The 17554-nt window shown below is 48.7% G+C and overlaps 1 protein-coding gene across 3 annotated transcripts in view; it reads left to right on the plus strand.

Annotated features, from left to right (window-relative positions):
• Window positions 1-6533: 6533 nt before the first annotated feature.
• Window positions 6534-17554, plus strand: part of fhdc3 (FH2 domain containing 3) — a 19462-nt gene continuing 8441 nt past the window's right edge. Inside the window, exons 1-5 of one of the 3 annotated variants that reach the window (XM_036967885.2) lie at window positions 6534-6830; window positions 7796-8324; window positions 9870-9931; window positions 15783-15885; window positions 17492-17554. The exon at window positions 17492-17554 is cut by the window's right edge and continues 23 nt beyond it. In XM_036967885.2, the coding sequence (XP_036823780.2) occupies window positions 7896-8324; window positions 9870-9931; window positions 15783-15885; window positions 17492-17554 (657 nt within the window). In that variant the 5' untranslated portion in view covers window positions 6534-6830; window positions 7796-7895. Of the gene's footprint in view, window positions 6831-6947; window positions 7044-7795; window positions 8325-9869; window positions 9932-15782; window positions 15886-17491 lie in introns of those variants that run through there. The other 2 variants (XM_036967884.2, XM_090227356.1) reach the window with 2 other exon arrangements.

Below are 17554 nucleotides of genomic sequence, written 5' to 3' on the forward strand. Positions count from 1 at the left end.
TTACGCCAAACATAACGTTTTGCATTGTTGCCAAAAAGTTCAATTTTGGTTTCATCTGACCAGAGCACCTTCTTCCACATGTTTGGTGTGTCTCCCAGGTGGCTTGTGGCAAACTTTAAACAACACTTTTTATGGATATCTTTAAGAAATGGCTTTCTTCTTGCCACTCTTCTATAAAGGCCAGATTTGTGCAATATACGACTGATTGTTGTCCTATGGACAAAGTCTCCCACCTCAGCTGTAGATCTCTGCAGTTCATCCAGAGTGATCATGGGCCTCTTGGCTGCATCTCTGATCAGTCTTCTCCTTGTATGAGCTGAAAGTTTAGAGGGACGGCCAGGTCTTGGTAGATTTGCAGTGGTCTGATACTCCTTCCATTTCAATATTATCGCTTGCACAGTGCTCCTTTGGCTGTTTAAAGCTTGGGAAATCTTTTTGTATCCAAATCCGGCTTTAAACTTCTTCACACCAGTATCTCGGACCTGCCTGGTGTGTTCCTTGTTCTTTATGATGCTCTCTGCGCTTTTAACGAACCTCTGAGACTATCACAGTGCAGGTGCATTTATACGGAGACTTGATTACACACAGGTGGATTGTATTTATCATCATTAGTCATTTAGGTCAACATTGGATCATTCAGAGATCCTCACTGAACTTCTGGAGAGAGTTTGCTGCACTGAAAGTAAAGGGGCTGAATAATTTTGCACGCCCAATCTTTCAGTTTTTGATTTGTTAAAAAAAGTTATAGAAATATCTAATAAATGTCGTTCCACTTCATGATTGTGTCCCACTTGTTGTTGATTCTTCACCAAAAATCTACAATGGCTTGTGAAAGTATTCACCCCCCTTGGTATTTTTCCTATTTTGTTGCCTTACAACCTGAAATTAAAATATATTTTTTGGGGGGGGGTTTGTATCATTTGATTTGCACAACATGCCTACCACTTTGAAGATGCAAAATATGTTTTATAGTGACACTAACAAAAAAACCATTACAAAAACAGAACCCCCCCCCCCCCCCCCCCCAAGTCAAAACTTTGTAGAGACACCTTTTGCAGTAATTACAGCTGTAAGTGTCTTGGGGTACGTCTCCATCTAGCCAATGGGATTTTTGCCCATTTTTGTTCATTCTTCAAGGCAAAACTGCTCCAGCTCCTTCAAGTCGGATGGGTTCCACGGGTGTACAGCAATCATAAAGTCACACACACACACACACAGATTCTCAATTGGATTGAGGTCTGGGCTTTGACGAGGCCATCCCCCCCTTCCCTCCCCCTTTTCTGGGGTTCTGCTCATGTCAGTCCACCCCCCACCCACCTCCCCCCCACCCACCTCCCCCGCCCCCCCCCCCTTGACTAACCTGTACCCCGCACATCATTGACTCGGTACCGGTACCCCCTGTAGACAGACTCGTTATTGTAACTTTTTAAAACTTTAGTTTATTCAGTAAATATTTGACTTAACTGCATTGTTGGTTAAGGGCTTGTAACTAAGACTTTCACGGTAAGGTCTACTACACCTGTTGTATTTGGCTCATGTGACAAATCAAATTTGATTTGGGCACACACGCACACCTCACTGTCCCCACAATGAATTGTTAGAACTGAGTAATTATTTTGTAGAGGAAGACATAGCACCTTACTCCCTATATAGTGAAGGGGTTAACAACGTTAGGCTCCCTATATAGTGAATGGGTTAACAACGTTAGGCTCCCTATATAGTGAATGGGTTAACAACGTTAGGCTCCCTATATAGTGAAGGGGTTAACCCCTTCACTATATAGGGAGCCTAACGTTGTTAATAACGTTTTAAAATGTGACAGATAATGACATCAGTCTTTAAAAGTAGTCTTTAGAGAAAGACCATTGGGGTTTATTAAAAAAATAAAATGTATGAATGTATTTTGTGGGATGCTGTGTGTGTGGTACTGCAGTGTATGAACGCGTGTACATATGTAATGATATCTTTGGTCGATGTGATTGATATGTTGCCTTCATTCCCCACTCAGACCAGACCCCAACTAAAACGTGGGATATGTTCTCAGACTAGCTTTGGGACACAATATAGCAAAAAAAAATCCGGCTATACCAAGAAAAAACGTTTCCAGTCAACAAAGGCACATGGTATAATCTGTAGGAACTCTATTTACCAGACATAAAGTGAAATGTGTCCCTCGCTATCAAATAAACGACTGGATCCTATTTTTGTCCCGAACAGCAAGATAATCCTGTTGATTTAGACAGCAGGCTGCCAATAGACTCACACACTTGACGCGAGATCTCATACCACGAGATCTAAACGGCAGGAATACGGTGCGGTTCGGACAAAAGTTTGATTCGGACATTTGTTCTGACTTTACCGCCAATATGCGACATTCTACTGGCTGTTCTTTACGTATGACGCAATGCGGAGTGCCTGGATACAGCCTTTACCCATGGTGCATTGGCCTTGTACCACAAACCCCCGAGGTGCCTTATTGCGATTATAAACTATTTTTTTTGTTGTTGTTGTCATGCTTGGTAAATAAAAAATATCTGCTATTTCATAATTAAAGAAAAACCCTGTTGTCGCATTGTCTACTTGTCTGTTTTCCTTTTTAGTGCGTTTGCTTCAGCAAGACTACTCTAGATATCCCGCAAGCACACACACAGGGGGAGGAGGTGAGAACAGGTGGGTCCATTCTAGCCAATGAGAGGGCATGGGCAGAGAAATTGAGGCGATCTCCATTTTAAAGTAGTAAATTTTATTCTTCGTCATTGGCTAATTACTCCCAATTTATAGGAATCCCCACCCAGTTGACTACTTTAAAATGGTGGAAGCCCTCAATGACAATGTCCATGCTAAAACTCCGATAGCCTTTTTTTTTTTAAGTTGCCAAAATACCACATGCCTCCACTAACAGTATATCAACGCAAATGTACATTTGATCAAATAAGCCTCACATAGCAAATGAGCAATTCAATTTTTTTTTGTTTTTGTAGAACTGAATTTGACACTCAATGACCTCCATACAAACCTTATTATTCCTCTTCTTCGGGGTTTAATGGTGGTTGGCATCCAGTATGTTGCATTATCGCCCCCAACCTTAAAATAAATCCATTATACGTTGTTATACAAAAAAAAAGGGAAAAATAAATACACATAAAATAAACATCCTCCCAGCTCATTAAAAACCAACTTCCCCATTCCACTACGGTGACCCTATCTGTTCCTGCACCAACGGCCTGGGAGGACGAGACACCACCACTCAATAAGTCAAGTCTCCTATACACAAATACTTCTCTGCAGCTGCCACCATAACCTCTTTTTCTGTGTGATTTACGTTCCATTTTCTGCGGTACAGTTGATAACCATCTACAACTTACTGGAATCCTCTCAGGATCTGTCAGCCTTGACCCCCAGCCTCCTCCTCTACAACTTACTGGAATCCTCTCAGGATCTGTCAGCCTTGACCCCCAGCCTCCTCCTCTACAACTTACTGGAATCCTCTCAGGATCTTTCAGCCTTGACCCCCAGCCTCCTCCTCTACAACTTACTGGAATCCTCTCAGGATCTGTCAGCCTTGACCCCCAGCCTCCTCCTCTACAACTTACTGGAATCCTCTCAGGATCTGTCAGCCTTGACCCCCAGCCTCCTCCTCTACAACTTACTGGAATCCTCTCAGGATCTGTCAGCCTTGACCCCCAGCCTCCTCCTCTACAACTTACTGGAATCCTCTCAGGATCTGTCAGCCTTGACCCCCAGCCTCCTCCTCTACAACTTACTGGAATCCTCTCAGGATCTGTCAGCCTTGACCCCCAGCCTCCTCCTCTACAACTTACTGGAATCCTCTCAGGATCTGTCAGCCTTGACCCCCAGCCTCCTCCTCTACAACTTACTGGAATCCTCTCAGGATCTGTCAGCCTTGACCCCCAGCCTCCTCCTCTACAACTTACTGGAATCCTCTCAGGATCTTTCAGCCTTGACCCCCAGCCTCCTCCTCTACAACTTACTGGAATCCTCTCAGGATCTGTCAGCCTTGACCCCCAGCCTCCTCCTCTACAACTTACTGGAATCCTCTCAGGATCTGTCAGCCTTGACCCCCAGCCTCCTCCTCTACAACTTACTGGAATCCTCTCAGGATCTGTCAGCCTTGACCCCCAGCCTCCTCCTCTACAACTTACTGGAATCCTCTCAGGATCTGTCAGCCTTGACCCCCAGCCTCCTCCTCTACAACTTACTGGAATCCTCTTAGGATCTGTCAGCTTTGACCCCAGCCTCCTCCTCTACAACTTACTGGAATCCTCTCAGGATCTGTCAGCCTTGACCCCAGCCTCCTACTCTACTTTCTTCACTGCCTTAGCATACGACACCTTCTGCACTATTTTCACTTTGAGGGAGGCAGAGGTTGAAGAGAATGAGGGAGGCATCTCAACCTGCCTCTTTCGCAACTGACACTTCCGGTCCCCAGCAACATGGGCACCCCTATAGTTGGCGCACGCAACTTTATCCACCGAAACGACACAATCCTCTATCCCTATGCCCTCCTGCACACTACCCACATCTTGGAATCTCCCTCCTACACAGTGCTGTGACATGACCATAAACGTGGCACCTGAAACACCGCAGTGGAATCGTCACAAAACCTCTAGCAGGATAACTGATATATCCTAACATGACTTTGTCTGGTAAGACAGACTGACAGTTTACGGTAGTTTCACCACCGGGTCTACGTCGCACCAAAACGGCGGGCATCACAAACACCAGGAATCTTCAACTTCAATTGCTCCACCTCCGCACTTAACGCTACAGATCACTCCTTTCAATAGTGCCGTGTTCCTAAGCGTACATTTAAAAATAAAAAAACAGCTCTTGACCCAAGTTGTGTGACACAGAGCACCTGCTCCCTCTGGATAGAAGAAACACAAACAAATATCACAAGTCCACTACCTAGGTTACCTTCACTGATTCAAATGCAACCAACTGCTTTCCCACCCACCCTGAAACCACACATGGATCTGCCAAAAGGCAAAGATACACTTGCTCCATAAAACTTCCCTCCTACTGGATTAGATTCTCCTTCATCATGTTCATCGATGCCAGGCTCGGACTCTGTCCTCTTCACCAGAACCTTACAACTCACTTAACTCACCCTCATTCTCTTCCATTTAACCTCCAGAACTCGGTCTGGATTCAGACTCAACCTCTGCCTCCCTCATTCTCTTTCAACCTCTGCCTCCCTCATTCTCTTTCAACCTCCACCTCCCTCATTCTCTTCAACCTCCGCCTCCCTCATTCTCTTCAACCTCTGCCTCCCTCATTCTCTTCAACCTCTGCCTCCCTCATTCTCTTCAACCTCCGCCTCCCTCATTCTCTTCAACCTCCGCCTCCCTCATTCTCTTCAAACTCTGCCTCCCTCATTCTCTTCAACCTCTGCCTCTCTCATTCTCTTCAACCTCTGCCTCCCTCATTCTCTTCAACCTCTGCCTCCCTCATTCTCTTCAACCTCTGCCTCCCTCATTCTCTTCAACCTCTGCCTCCCTCATTCTCTTCAACCTCTGCCTCACTCATTCTCTTCAACCTCTGCCTCACTCATTCTCTTCAACCTCTGCCTCACTCATTCTCTTCAACCTCTGCCTTCCTCCCTCACTCTTCAACCTCTGCCTCCCTCATTCTCTTCAACCTCTGCCTCACTCATTCTCTTCAACCTCTGCCTCACTCATTCTCTTCAACCTCTGCCTCCCTCATTCTCTTCAACCTCTGCCTCACTCATTCTCTTCAACCTCTGCCTCACTCATTCTCTTCAACCTCTGCCTCACTCATTCTCTTCAACCTCTGCCTCACTCATTCTCTTCAACCTCTGCCTCACTCATTCTCTTCAACCTCTGCCTTCCTCCCTCACTCTTCAACCTCTGCCTCCCTCATTCTCTTCAACCTCTGCCTCACTCATTCTCTTCAACCTCTGCCTCACTCATTCTCTTCAACCTCTGCCTTCCTCCCTCACTCTTCAACCTCTGCCTCCCTCATTCTCTTCAACCTCTGCCTCACTCATTCTCTTCAACCTCTGCCTCACTCATTCTCTTCAACCTCTGCCTTCCTCCCTCACTCTTCAACCTCTGCCTCCCTCATTCTCTTCAAACTCTCTTTTTTTCTCCCCCGAAATTCAATTAAACAACTTCTTGTGAAATAGCATAGAGATCTCTTTATTGCTTCCTCGAAGGGACGCCATCTCTACTGCCACTCGGCCGACCCTCAATTCTGTCAAATGCAGGGCATGTGTGGTCCACAAAAGTACCGTTTTTGTGGACAGATTCGATTTGCATCTTTCTCTCCGATTCACCTCAAGCAGCCTTGTCCTGTAAAACAGATGTTGACCACATGAGGGAACATTTACTGGAAATTTGACACGTTTAAGAGTACATTATAAACAGTGTCTAAAAATAAGCTAAATAAAATGGGATTTTTAATAAATTAATGTGGATTTTTTTTTTCAGAATGTAGACATACTCAATATGTTAAGGTTTTCATCAAATCGGTCCTTGACGCAAAGATCTAGAATACGTTTGCCGTTGTTCACACAACCGAATTCATATTATAAACGAGGAAATCCATTTAGGGCGTGTTATCCTGTCCGGAAGTTGATTGATTGATTGATGGGCACGCTCCTATCAGGTGAGAGTGCATGTTTGTGTCTATGTATTCATGCGCTCTTCACCGTGCCGCGCGTACTGCAGCCATACAGCACCCAAAGTTGAAGTTTCAGATGCAAGACGGTTTGTTGCAGAATGAAATGCTGATCAGCGATTTGCGGACTATATTGTTCATCTGCGTTTGGAATACGATCTAAACTGGTAGGTGAATAAAGAATTATAGCCTACCTGTCAACGCGAATAAGTTTTTAACGCAAAAATGTTTAATGACAAAACCACCAGTATAGTTGAAAATGGGTTCAGCTGCATTTAACTTGGTAATTTAAACCGGAAAAGTTTTTTTTTTATGGACATCCCTCATCACGCACAGGCTTTTATCCACCATTTCAAATGAATTTGATGGAAACATCTCAGGTGGGAAACTGCGCATATGGTTTTTAATGTGTATTTTAGATTATTCGCATGCAACTCTGGCACTAATTGGATGGAAAACTAGCTAATGACGGATTTTACCCGTCCATTTGTTGACCCTTGATTGAAATCAATTGAAAGCTGTCACTATGTTATAATGAAAAGAGAAATTGATTGAACCTGTTGCTATGTTATAATGGAAAAATAGAACTTGATTTCAAAGTCACAATATTGTGTGGTTGTTGGATATGTTTGACTATGTAATGGCGTTAGTTATAGGCTACTGCTAAATTTGAACTTTTACTTAATTGACTTATATTTATATATATATATATTGACCTTCCTATTTTTTTGTATTGTCCGTTTCATTTGTTTTAATCTCTTGACTGAAACCAGTCGAGTTTTACTTACTATAATGTAGCCTCGTTTCTGTTTGCCAAACTTACTTTTGAAACCTGCAAGTTTATGAGAATACACAACACCAATTGTCTATTTTTTTTAAAATTGTCTATTGAATGCTTTGTGTGAACTGTCATCATTGTCCTCCCTAGAGCCAAGTGTTCTGTGGTTTGGTACATTTTATTACAGCCCTGAATATGCAAATAGCTGTAGTTCCATCAGATACTGCGGTCACATTTTGGCACAGGACATTGACATGGAGAGAAGTGGAGTCACTGTGCCATGTCGGCTTGGGCAGTAAATATGTAAATTTGTCAGATGCGCCTCTCTCTCGCCTCTCTCAATCTCTCTCATAGGTCCCATCTCTCGTCGGTGATCTGTGCTCCTTCTTCTTGGCCTATATAACTTTTACCTCCCCCTCTGGATTTACAACAGATTTCTGTCCTCAAGACACCGATGGAAGGAGCTGTAGTCATAGCAACTCATCCCCCTCCTCCCCCTGGCCCCTCTGAACTCCCTCACACACCTCCAAACACACAGGAGTCATCTCTCCATCCCACCCCTGAACCTCCTCCTCCTCCTCCCCCACCTCCCCCACCCCCACCTCCCCCCGCCTCCCCAAGAGGAGGCTGCGACGCCTTCTCCCGTAGCGTACATCGTCGTTCCAAGATGAGGAACTTTAACTGGGATGCCATCCCCCGCCAGTCAGTCCTTGGGAAGAAGAACGTGTGGACGTCCCAGAGGGCCATGGTGGATTTTGAGCTGGACACCCAGAGGATGGAGGAGATGTTTAGCCAGTCTGACACTCAACTGCCTCTGCGAAAGACTGGGCCTGTCAAGAAGACCATCAGGGGCCTGTCCCTATCCACACAGGGCCTACAGAGGGTGAGTACAGGGGGGGGGGTGTAGTGGGGGGTTGAGTGTGTGCTAGTACTGGAATAGGTCAAATACATGGAACAGCTGGGGGGTTTGAGCACCACTGGGACTAAGTTACCAAACCAACACAACACCCTCTGTCTCACTTCCCCCCCCTCTGTCTCACTTCCCCCCCCTCTGTCTCACTTCCCCCCCCTCTGTCTCACTTCCCCCCCCTCTGTCTCACTCCCCCCCCCTCTGTCTCACTCCCCCCCCCCCCTCTGTCTCACTTCCCCCCCCCCCCTCTGTCTCACTTCCCCCCCCCCTCTGTCTCACTTCCCCCCCCTCTGTCTCACTTCCCCCCCCTCTGTCTCACTTCCCCCCCCTCTGTCTCACTCCCCCCCCCTCTGTCTCACTCCCCCCCCCCCTCTGTCTCACTTCCCCCCCCCCCCTCTGTCTCACTTCCCCCCCCCCTCTGTCTCACTTCCCCCCCCCCCTCTGTCTCACTTCCCCCCCCCCCTCTGTCTCACTTCCCCCCCCCCTCTGTCTCACTTCCCCCCCCTCTGTCTCACTTCCCCCCCCTCTGTCTCACTTCCCCTCTCTGCCTCACTACCCCTCTATGCCTTTCCCATTCTGTCTGCCTCACTACCCCTCTCTGCCTCACTTCCCATTCTGTCTGCCTCACTTCCCATTCTGTCTGCCTCACTTCCCATTCTGTCTGCCTCACTTCCCATTCTGTCTGCCTCACTTCCCATTCTGTCTGCCTCACTTCCCATTCTGTCTGCCTCACTTCCCATTCTGTCTGCCTCACTTCCCATTCTGTCTCACCTCCCCTGTCTGTTAATGAAGACTGATTGAACTCATGAACAATGATCCACAGTCTGTGTGGCTACCAATTGCCATCTTGCACCCATTCAACATAGCCTAGCTTTATGTTTTCATTACTTCTAAACAAAAATAACTTTTTGGGCTTCTCATACACTTCCCTCTGTTTTGATTCTTGCTTGAACAGTTGCTAAGATTATATTTGGTTGTGAGCTTAACAAAATAACTATTGTTGGATACAGCAGTTGTCAGCTAGAATGCTCACGCTCATTCACATAGGCTGTAGCAAAAGCTAGCCAAATAGCCATTTACTGGTTGAAGTGGAAGTGTTTTTTTTAAAAGTGTCATTTAGTTGATTTGCGATGACGGTCATTACAGTACTAGTCAAAAGTTTGGACACACCTACTCATTCCAGGGTAGTAACTGAACAAAAAAAAAAGGTGACACAAATCGAAATATATTTTCCTTGATGACAGAGGGTAGTGCGTACATCACTGGTGCTTCCTGCCATCCATTACCTATATACCAGGTGGTGTCAGAGTAAGCCCCAAAAAATTGTCAAACTCCAGTCACCTATGTCGGACAGTAATCTCTTCTACCCCCAAGCCATTAGACTGCTGAGCAACTAATCAAATGGCTATCCAGACTATTTACATTGTCGCTGGTTTACACAGCATTTTATTTGTGAAATAGTATCGACTGTCGTTGTTTCTATGTCTGACTAGGTTGTGTTTCATCTTCTCTCTGTAGGTCTTAATCCTCAACTCTAAGAAGAGTATGAATGTTGGGATCTTTCTGAAGCAGTTCAAGAGGTAAAGCGGGGCCAAGGGTGGGAGGGTATGGACCCGGGGGGAACAAGGTCCAAGGGTGGGGGGGGTATGGACCCGGGGGAACAAGGGCCAAGGGTGGGAGGGTATGGAACCGGGGGAACAAGGTCCAAGGGTGGGAGGGTATGGAACAAGGGCCAAAGGGTGGGAGGGTATGGACCCGGGGGAACAAGGGCCAAGGGTGGGAGGGTATGGAACCCGGGGGAACAAGGTCCAAGGGTGGGAGGGTATGGAACAAGGGCCAAAGGGTGGGAGGGTATGGACCCGGGGAGAACAAGGCTCAAGGGTGGGAGGGTATGGAACAAGGGCCAAGGGTGGGAGGGTATGGACCCGGGGGGAACAAGGTCCAAGGGTGGGAGGGTATGGACCCGGGGGAACAAGGTCCAAGGGTGGGAGGGTATGGAACAAGGTCCAAGGGTGGGAGGGTATGGACCCGGGGGGAACAAGGGCCAGGGGTGGGAGGGTATGGAACAAGGGCCAAGGGTGGGAGGGTATGGACCCGGGGGGAACAAGGGCCAGGGGTGGGAGGGTATGGACCCGGGGGGAACAAGGGCCAGGGGTGGGAGGGTATGGACCCGGGGGGAACAAGGGCCAAGGGTGGGGGGGTATGGAACAAGGGCCAAGGGTGGGGGGGTATGGACCCGGGGGGAACAAGGGCCAAGGGTGGGGGGGTATGGGCCAAGGGTGGGGGGGTATGGACCCGGGGGGAACAAGGGCCAGGGGTGGGAGGGTATGGACCCGGGGGGAACAAGGGCCAGGGGTGGGAGGGTATGGATCCGGGGGGAACAAGGGCCAGGGGTGGGAGGGTATGGACCCGGGGGGAACAAGTGCCAAGGGTGGGGGGGTATGGAACAAGGGCCAAGGGTGGGGGGGTATGGAACAAGGGCCAAGGGTGGGGGGGTATGGAACAAGGGCCAAGGGTGGTTGAAGTGGAAGTGTTTATGGAACAGGGGCCAAGGGTGGGGGGGTATGGAACAAGGGCCAAGGGTGGGAGTGTATGGAACAAGGGCCAAGGGTGGGGGGGGGGGTATGGAACAAGGGCCAAGGGTGGGGGGGGGTATGGAATAAGGGGGAACAAGGGCCAAGGGTGGGAGGGTATGGAACAAGGGCCAAGGGTGGGAGGGTATGGAACAAGGGCCAAGGGTGGGAGGGTATGGAACAAGGGCCAAGGGTGGGAGGGTATGGAACAAGGGCCAAGGGTGGGAGGATATGGAACAAGGGCCAGGGGTGGGAGGGTATGGACCCGGGGGAACAAGGGCCAAGGGTGGGAGGGTATGGACCCAGGGGGAACAAGACTCAAGGGTGGAAGGGTATGGACCCAGGGGGAACAAGGCTCAAGGTTGGGAGGGTATGGAACATGGGTGGGGGGGTATGGAACAAGGGCCAAGGGTGGGAGGGTATGGAACAAGGGCCAAGGGTGGGAGGGTATGGAACAAGGGCCAAGGGTGGGAGGGTATGGAACAAGGCTCAAGGGTGGGAGGGTATGGAACAAGGCTCAAGGGTGGGAGGGGTATGGAACAAGGGCCATGGGTGGGAGGGTATGGGCCAAGGGTGGAAGGGTATGGACCCAGGGGGAATAAGGCTCAAGGGTGGGAGGGTATGGACCCAGGGGGAACAAGGGTACCCCAGGATAGGAGAGACGCAGTGAAAGAGAGAGATGTGAACTCTATTTATGAGCAGCTGTAGTTACAGCAGGCGGTTCCAGAGAAGTACACTGAACAAAAATATAAACGCAACATATAAAGTGTTGGTCCCATATTTCATGAGCTGAAATAAAATATCCCAGGAATGTTCCATTTGCTCAAAAAGCATATTTCTCTCAAATTTTGTTTACATCCCTGTTAGTATTTCTCCTTTGCCAAGATAATCCATCCACCTGACAGCTGTGGCATATAAAAAAAAAGCTAATCAAACTACATGATCATTACACAGGTGCACCTTGTGCTGGGGACAATAAAACTCTAACACGTACAGTTTTGTCACACAACACAATGCCACATGTCTCAAGTTTTGAGGGAGTAGGCAATTGACATGTTGACCGCAGGAATGTCCACCAGAGCTGTTGCTAGCGACTGGAATGTTCATTTAATTTCTCTACCGTGAGCCACCTCCAGCGTCCATTTTAGAGAACTTGGCAGTACGTCCAACTGGCCTCAACCACAGACCATGTGTAACCATGACAACCCAGGACCTCCACTTCTGTTTTCGTCACCTGCGAGATCGTCTGAGACCAGCCAGCCACTATGACAGCTGAGGAAACTGTAGATTTGCATAACCAAAGAATTTCTGCACAAACTGTCAGAGGTACCGTGACTGGATCCCTGAGGCCCATTGTCGTTCCATTGATCCACCGCCATCACCTTATGTTACAGCATGATAATGCACAGCCCCATGTCTCAAGGATCTGTACACAATTCCTGGAAGCTGTAAATGTCCCAGTTCTTCCATGGCCTGCATACTCACCAGACATGTCACCCATTGAGCATGCTTGGGATGCTCTGGATCAATGTGCGCACCTGCATGTACCAGTTCCCGCCAATATCCAGCAACTTCACACAGCCATTTGAAGAGGAGTGGGACAACATTCCACAGGCGACAATCAACAGCCTGATCAACTCTATCTGTAGGAGAGGTGTCACACTGCATGAGGCATATGGTGGTCACACCAGATACTGACTGGTTTTCTGATCCACGTACCTAACTTTTTAAAATATATATATACATATAGAGATTTTGTTTTTTTAAGGCATCGGACCAACAGATGCACATCTGTATTCCCAGTAATGTGTAATCCATAGATTAGGGCCTAATGAATGTATTTAATTTGACCGATTTTGCGTAAAAAAAATAATATATATATATATTTTATTGTTTTGTTCAGTGTACATTATCAGCCGTTCCTGTGTGAGTGAATCAGTCACTCATCGTGATGTGATGGGCCTTGTCTAACTTCCAGACTCGCCACTAAACCAACATACAGTTCATCAACTCGACTTCTCAACTGACCTCATTAGTGCATGTTGAAACACATTCAACTGTGTCGCTAATGTGACCAGTTGTTAGTTACAAAGGAGAAACGAAGCCTTCATGACACAGCCTCATACTTCACAATGGAACTAATCCCCCCTTCAAGAGGGGTTTTCTCTTTAATGTGTCCAGTCTGTCACCTGGCTATAGGTGGTTCAGTCTGTCACCTGGCTATAGGTGGTTCAGTCTGTCACCTAGTCACCTGGCTATAGGTGATCCAGTCTGTCACCTAGTCACCTGGCTATAGGTGGTCCAGTCTGTCACCTAGTCACCTGGCTATAGGTGATCCAGTCTGTCACCTGGCAATATATGTTGGTCCGGTCTGTCACCTGGCTATAGGTGGTCCAGTCTGTCACCTGGCTATAGGTGGTCCAGTCTGTCACCTAGTCACCTGGCTATAGGTGATCCAGTCTGTCACCTAGTCACCTGGCTATAGTTGATCCAGTCTGTAACCTGGCTATAGTTGATCCAGTCTGTCACCTAGTCACCTGGCTATAGGTGATCCAGTCTGTCACCTAGTCACCTGGCTATAGGTGATCCAGTCTGTCACCTGGCTATAGGTGATCCAGTCTGTCACCTGGCTATAGGTGATCCAGTCTGTCACCTGGCTATAGGTGATCCAGTCTGTCACCTGGCTATAGGTGATCCAGTCTGTCACCTGGCTATAGGTGATCCAGTCTGTCACCTGGCTATAGGTGATCCAGTCTGTCACCTGGCTATAGGTGATCCAGTCTGTCACCTGGCTATAGGTGATCCAGTCTGTCACCTGGCTATAGGTGATCCAGTCTGTCACCTGGCTATAGGTGATCCAGTCTGTCACCTGGCTATAGGTGATCCAGTCAGTCACCTGGCTATAGGTGATCCAGTCAGTCACCTGGCTATAGGTGATCCAGTCAGTCACCTGGCTATAGGTGATCCAGTCAGTCACCTGGCTATAGGTGATCCAGTCAGTCACCTGGCTATAGGTGATCCAGTCAGTCACCTGGCTATAGGTGATCCAGTCAGTCACCTGGCTATAGGTGATCCAGTCAGTCACCTGGCTATAGGTGATCCAGTCAGTCACCTGGCTATAGGTGATCCAGTCAGTCACCTGGCTATAGGTGATCCAGTCAGTCACCTGGCTATAGGTGATCCAGTCAGTCACCTGGCTATAGGTGATCCAGTCAGTCACCTGGCTATAGGTGATCCAGTCAGTCACCTGGCTATAGGTGATCCAGTCAGTCACCTGGCTATAGGTGATCCAGTCAGTCACCTGGCTATAGGTGATCCAGTCAGTCACCTGGCTATAGGTGATCCAGTCAGTCACCTGGCTATAGGTGATCCAGTCAGTCACCTGGCTATAGGTGATCCAGTCAGTCACCTGGCTATAGGTGATCCAGTCAGTCACCTGGCTATAGGTGATCCAGTCAGTCACCTGGCTATAGGTGATCCAGTCTGTCACCTGGCTATAGGTGATCCAGTCTGTCACCTAGTCACCTGGCTATAGGTGATCCAGTCTGTCACCTAGTCACCTGGCTATAGGTGATCCAGTCTGTCACCTGGCTATAGGTGATCCAGTCTGTCACCTGGCTATAGGTGATCCAGTCTGTCACCTGGCTATAGGTGATCCAGTCTGTCACCTGGCTATAGGTGATCCAGTCTGTCACCTGGCTATAGGTGATCCAGTCTGTCACCTGGCTATAGGTGATCCAGTCTGTCACCTAGTCACCTGGCTATAGGTGATCCAGTCTGTCACCTAGTCACCTGGCTATAGGTGATCCAGTCTGTCACCTGGCTATAGGTGATCCAGTCAGTCACCTGGCTATAGGTGATCCAGTCAGTCACCTGGCTATAGGTGATCCAGTCAGTCACCTGGCTATAGGTGATCCAGTCAGTCACCTGGCTATAGGTGATCCAGTCAGTCACCTGGCTATAGGTGATCCAGTCAGTCACCTGGCTATAGGTGATCCAGTCAGTCACCTGGCTATAGGTGATCCAGTCAGTCACCTGGCTATAGGTGATCCAGTCAGTCACCTGGCTATAGGTGATCCAGTCAGTCACCTGGCTATAGGTGATCCAGTCAGTCACCTGGCTATAGGTGATCCAGTCTGTCACCTGGCTATAGGTGATCCAGTCTGTCACCTGGCTATAGGTGATCCAGTCAGTCACCTGGCTATAGGTGATCCAGTCTGTCACCTAGTCACCTGGCTATAGGTGATCCAGTCTGTCACCTAGTCACCTGGCTATAGGTGATCCAGTCTGTCACCTAGTCACCTGGCTATAGGTGATCCAGTCTGTCACCTAGTCACCTGGCTATAGGTGATCCAGTCTGTCACCTAGTCACCTGGCTATAGGGGATCCAGTCTGTCACCTGGCTATAGGGGATCCAGTCTGTCACCTGGCTATAGGGGATCCAGTCTGTCACCTAGTCACCTGGCTGTAGGAGTGCATCTTGTGCTCTTAACGTTATATTTCTGCCACATGCATAACGTTAATTCAATGTCCAGCCAGCCCTGACTTTGACTAGCAAATGTACCTACTGCAGACGTCACTGTGGTTCTGTGTTTCTCAGTGACATCTGCCTTTGAATGGAATCTATTGGAATCGATGCTGATATAGATTGTGTGTGTAGACCAGAATGGTTGATGACGTTGGAACGACAATGCATCCTTGTTTTATTTGTGTGCGAGAGAGAGAGAGAGAGCTTGGATATTTCCGTATGTACATAACTGAAGGCAGTCGCTGTATTTCGACGAGACTACTTTTCCGTGGCGCAAGTGAGATTAGGGTGACCTATGCACTGTGGGCTGTTCTTTGTCTCCCCCTGTAGGCCGGTGAGGGACATAGTGGATGACGTCAGAAGGGGGAACTGGCTGAGGTTTGGAGCAGGAAAACTTAAGGAGCTCTGTAAACTACTGCCAGAGGAGGGAGAGGTAAGTCACTAGCTAACCCCATAACTATTTTCTTATGCACACTCATCACACTGTAAACTACTGCCAGAGGAGGGAGAGGTAAGTCACTAGCTAACCCCATAACTATTTTCTTATGCACACTCATCACACTGTAAACTACTGCCAGAGGAGGGAGAGGTAACAATGGCTGCATTTAGACAGTTCTGATACCCCCCCCCCCCCCCACACTTCTTGGTCTTTTGGCCAACCACATGAGATATTTTCACATCTGATCTGATTGGTCAAAATACCAATTAGTGAAAAAAAGATCACAATTGTGCTGCCTGTGTAAATGCAGCCTAACTAGCCACCCTCTTTACTCCATCACATGCTCCAGCCCGGGGCATTACCAGTGATCTGTCGTTTAGCTCCAGCCCAGATGACCAGCATTACCGGTCATCTGTCGTTTAGCTCCAGCCCGGGGCATTACCAGTGATCTGTTGTTTAGCTCCAGCCCGGGGCATTACCAGTGATCTGTTTAGCTCCAGCCCAGGGCATTACCAGTGATCTGTTGTTTAGCTCCAGCCCGGGGCATTACCAGTGATCTGTCGTTTAGCTCCAGCCCGGGGCATTACCAGTGATCTGTTGTTTAGCTCCAGCCCGGGGCATTACCAGTGATCTGTCGTTTAGCTCCAGCCCAGATGACCAGCATTACCGGTCATCTGTCGTTTAGCTCCAGCCCGGGGCATTACCAGTGATCTGTTGTTTAGCTCCAGCCCGGGGCATTACCAGTGATCTGTTTAGCTCCAGCCCAGGGCATTACCAGTGATCTGTCGTTTAGCTCCAGCCCGGGGCATTACCAGTGATCTGTCGTTTAGCTCCAGCCCGGGGCATTACCAGTGATCTGTCGTTTAGCTCCAGCCCGGGGCATTACCAGTGATCTGTTGTTTAGCTCCAGCCCGGGGCATTACCAGTGATCTGTCGTTTAGCTCCAGCCCGGGGCGTTACCAGTGATCTGTCGTTTAGCTCCAGTCCGGGGCGTTACCAGTGATCTGTCGTTTAGCTCCAGTCCGGGGCTTTACCAGTGATCTGTCGTTTAGCTCCAGTCCGGGGCGTTACCAGTGATCTGTCGTTTAGCTCCAGCCCGGGGCATTACCAGTGATCTGTCGTTTAGCTCCAGCCCGGGGCGTTACCAGTGATCTGTCGTTTAGCTCCAGCCCGGGGCGTTACCAGTGATCTGTCGTTTAGCTCCAGCCCGGGGCATTACCAGTGATCTGTCGTTTAGCTCCAGCCCGGGGCATTACCAGTGATCTGTCGTTTAGCTCCAGTCCGGGGCGTTACCAGTGATCTGTCGTTTAGCTCCAGCCCGGGGCATTACCAGTGATCTGTCGTTTAGCTCCAGTCCGGGGCGTTACCAGTGATCTGTCGTTTAGCTCCAGCCCGGGGCTTTACCAGTGATCTGTCGTTTAGCTCCAGCCCGGGGCATTACCAGTGATCTGTCGTTTAGCTCCAGTCCGGGGCGTTACCAGTGATCTGTCGTTTAGCTCCAGTCCGGGGCTTTACCAGTGATCTGTCGTTACATGCGTTTCTTTATGCTCCTTGGTGCTGTCTGTCTGATGGTTCTGATGATGCGTTGTCCTCCCACCAGGTGAAGAAGCTGCGGTCGTTCTGTGGAGACCTGACCCAGCTGTGTGAGCCGGACCTCTTCATG

Source organism: Oncorhynchus mykiss, chromosome 29 (assembly GCF_057628025.1).
Source record: "Oncorhynchus mykiss isolate SJ-2025 chromosome 29, ASM5762802v1, whole genome shotgun sequence".
Taxonomy (NCBI): domain Eukaryota; kingdom Metazoa; phylum Chordata; class Actinopteri; order Salmoniformes; family Salmonidae; genus Oncorhynchus; species Oncorhynchus mykiss.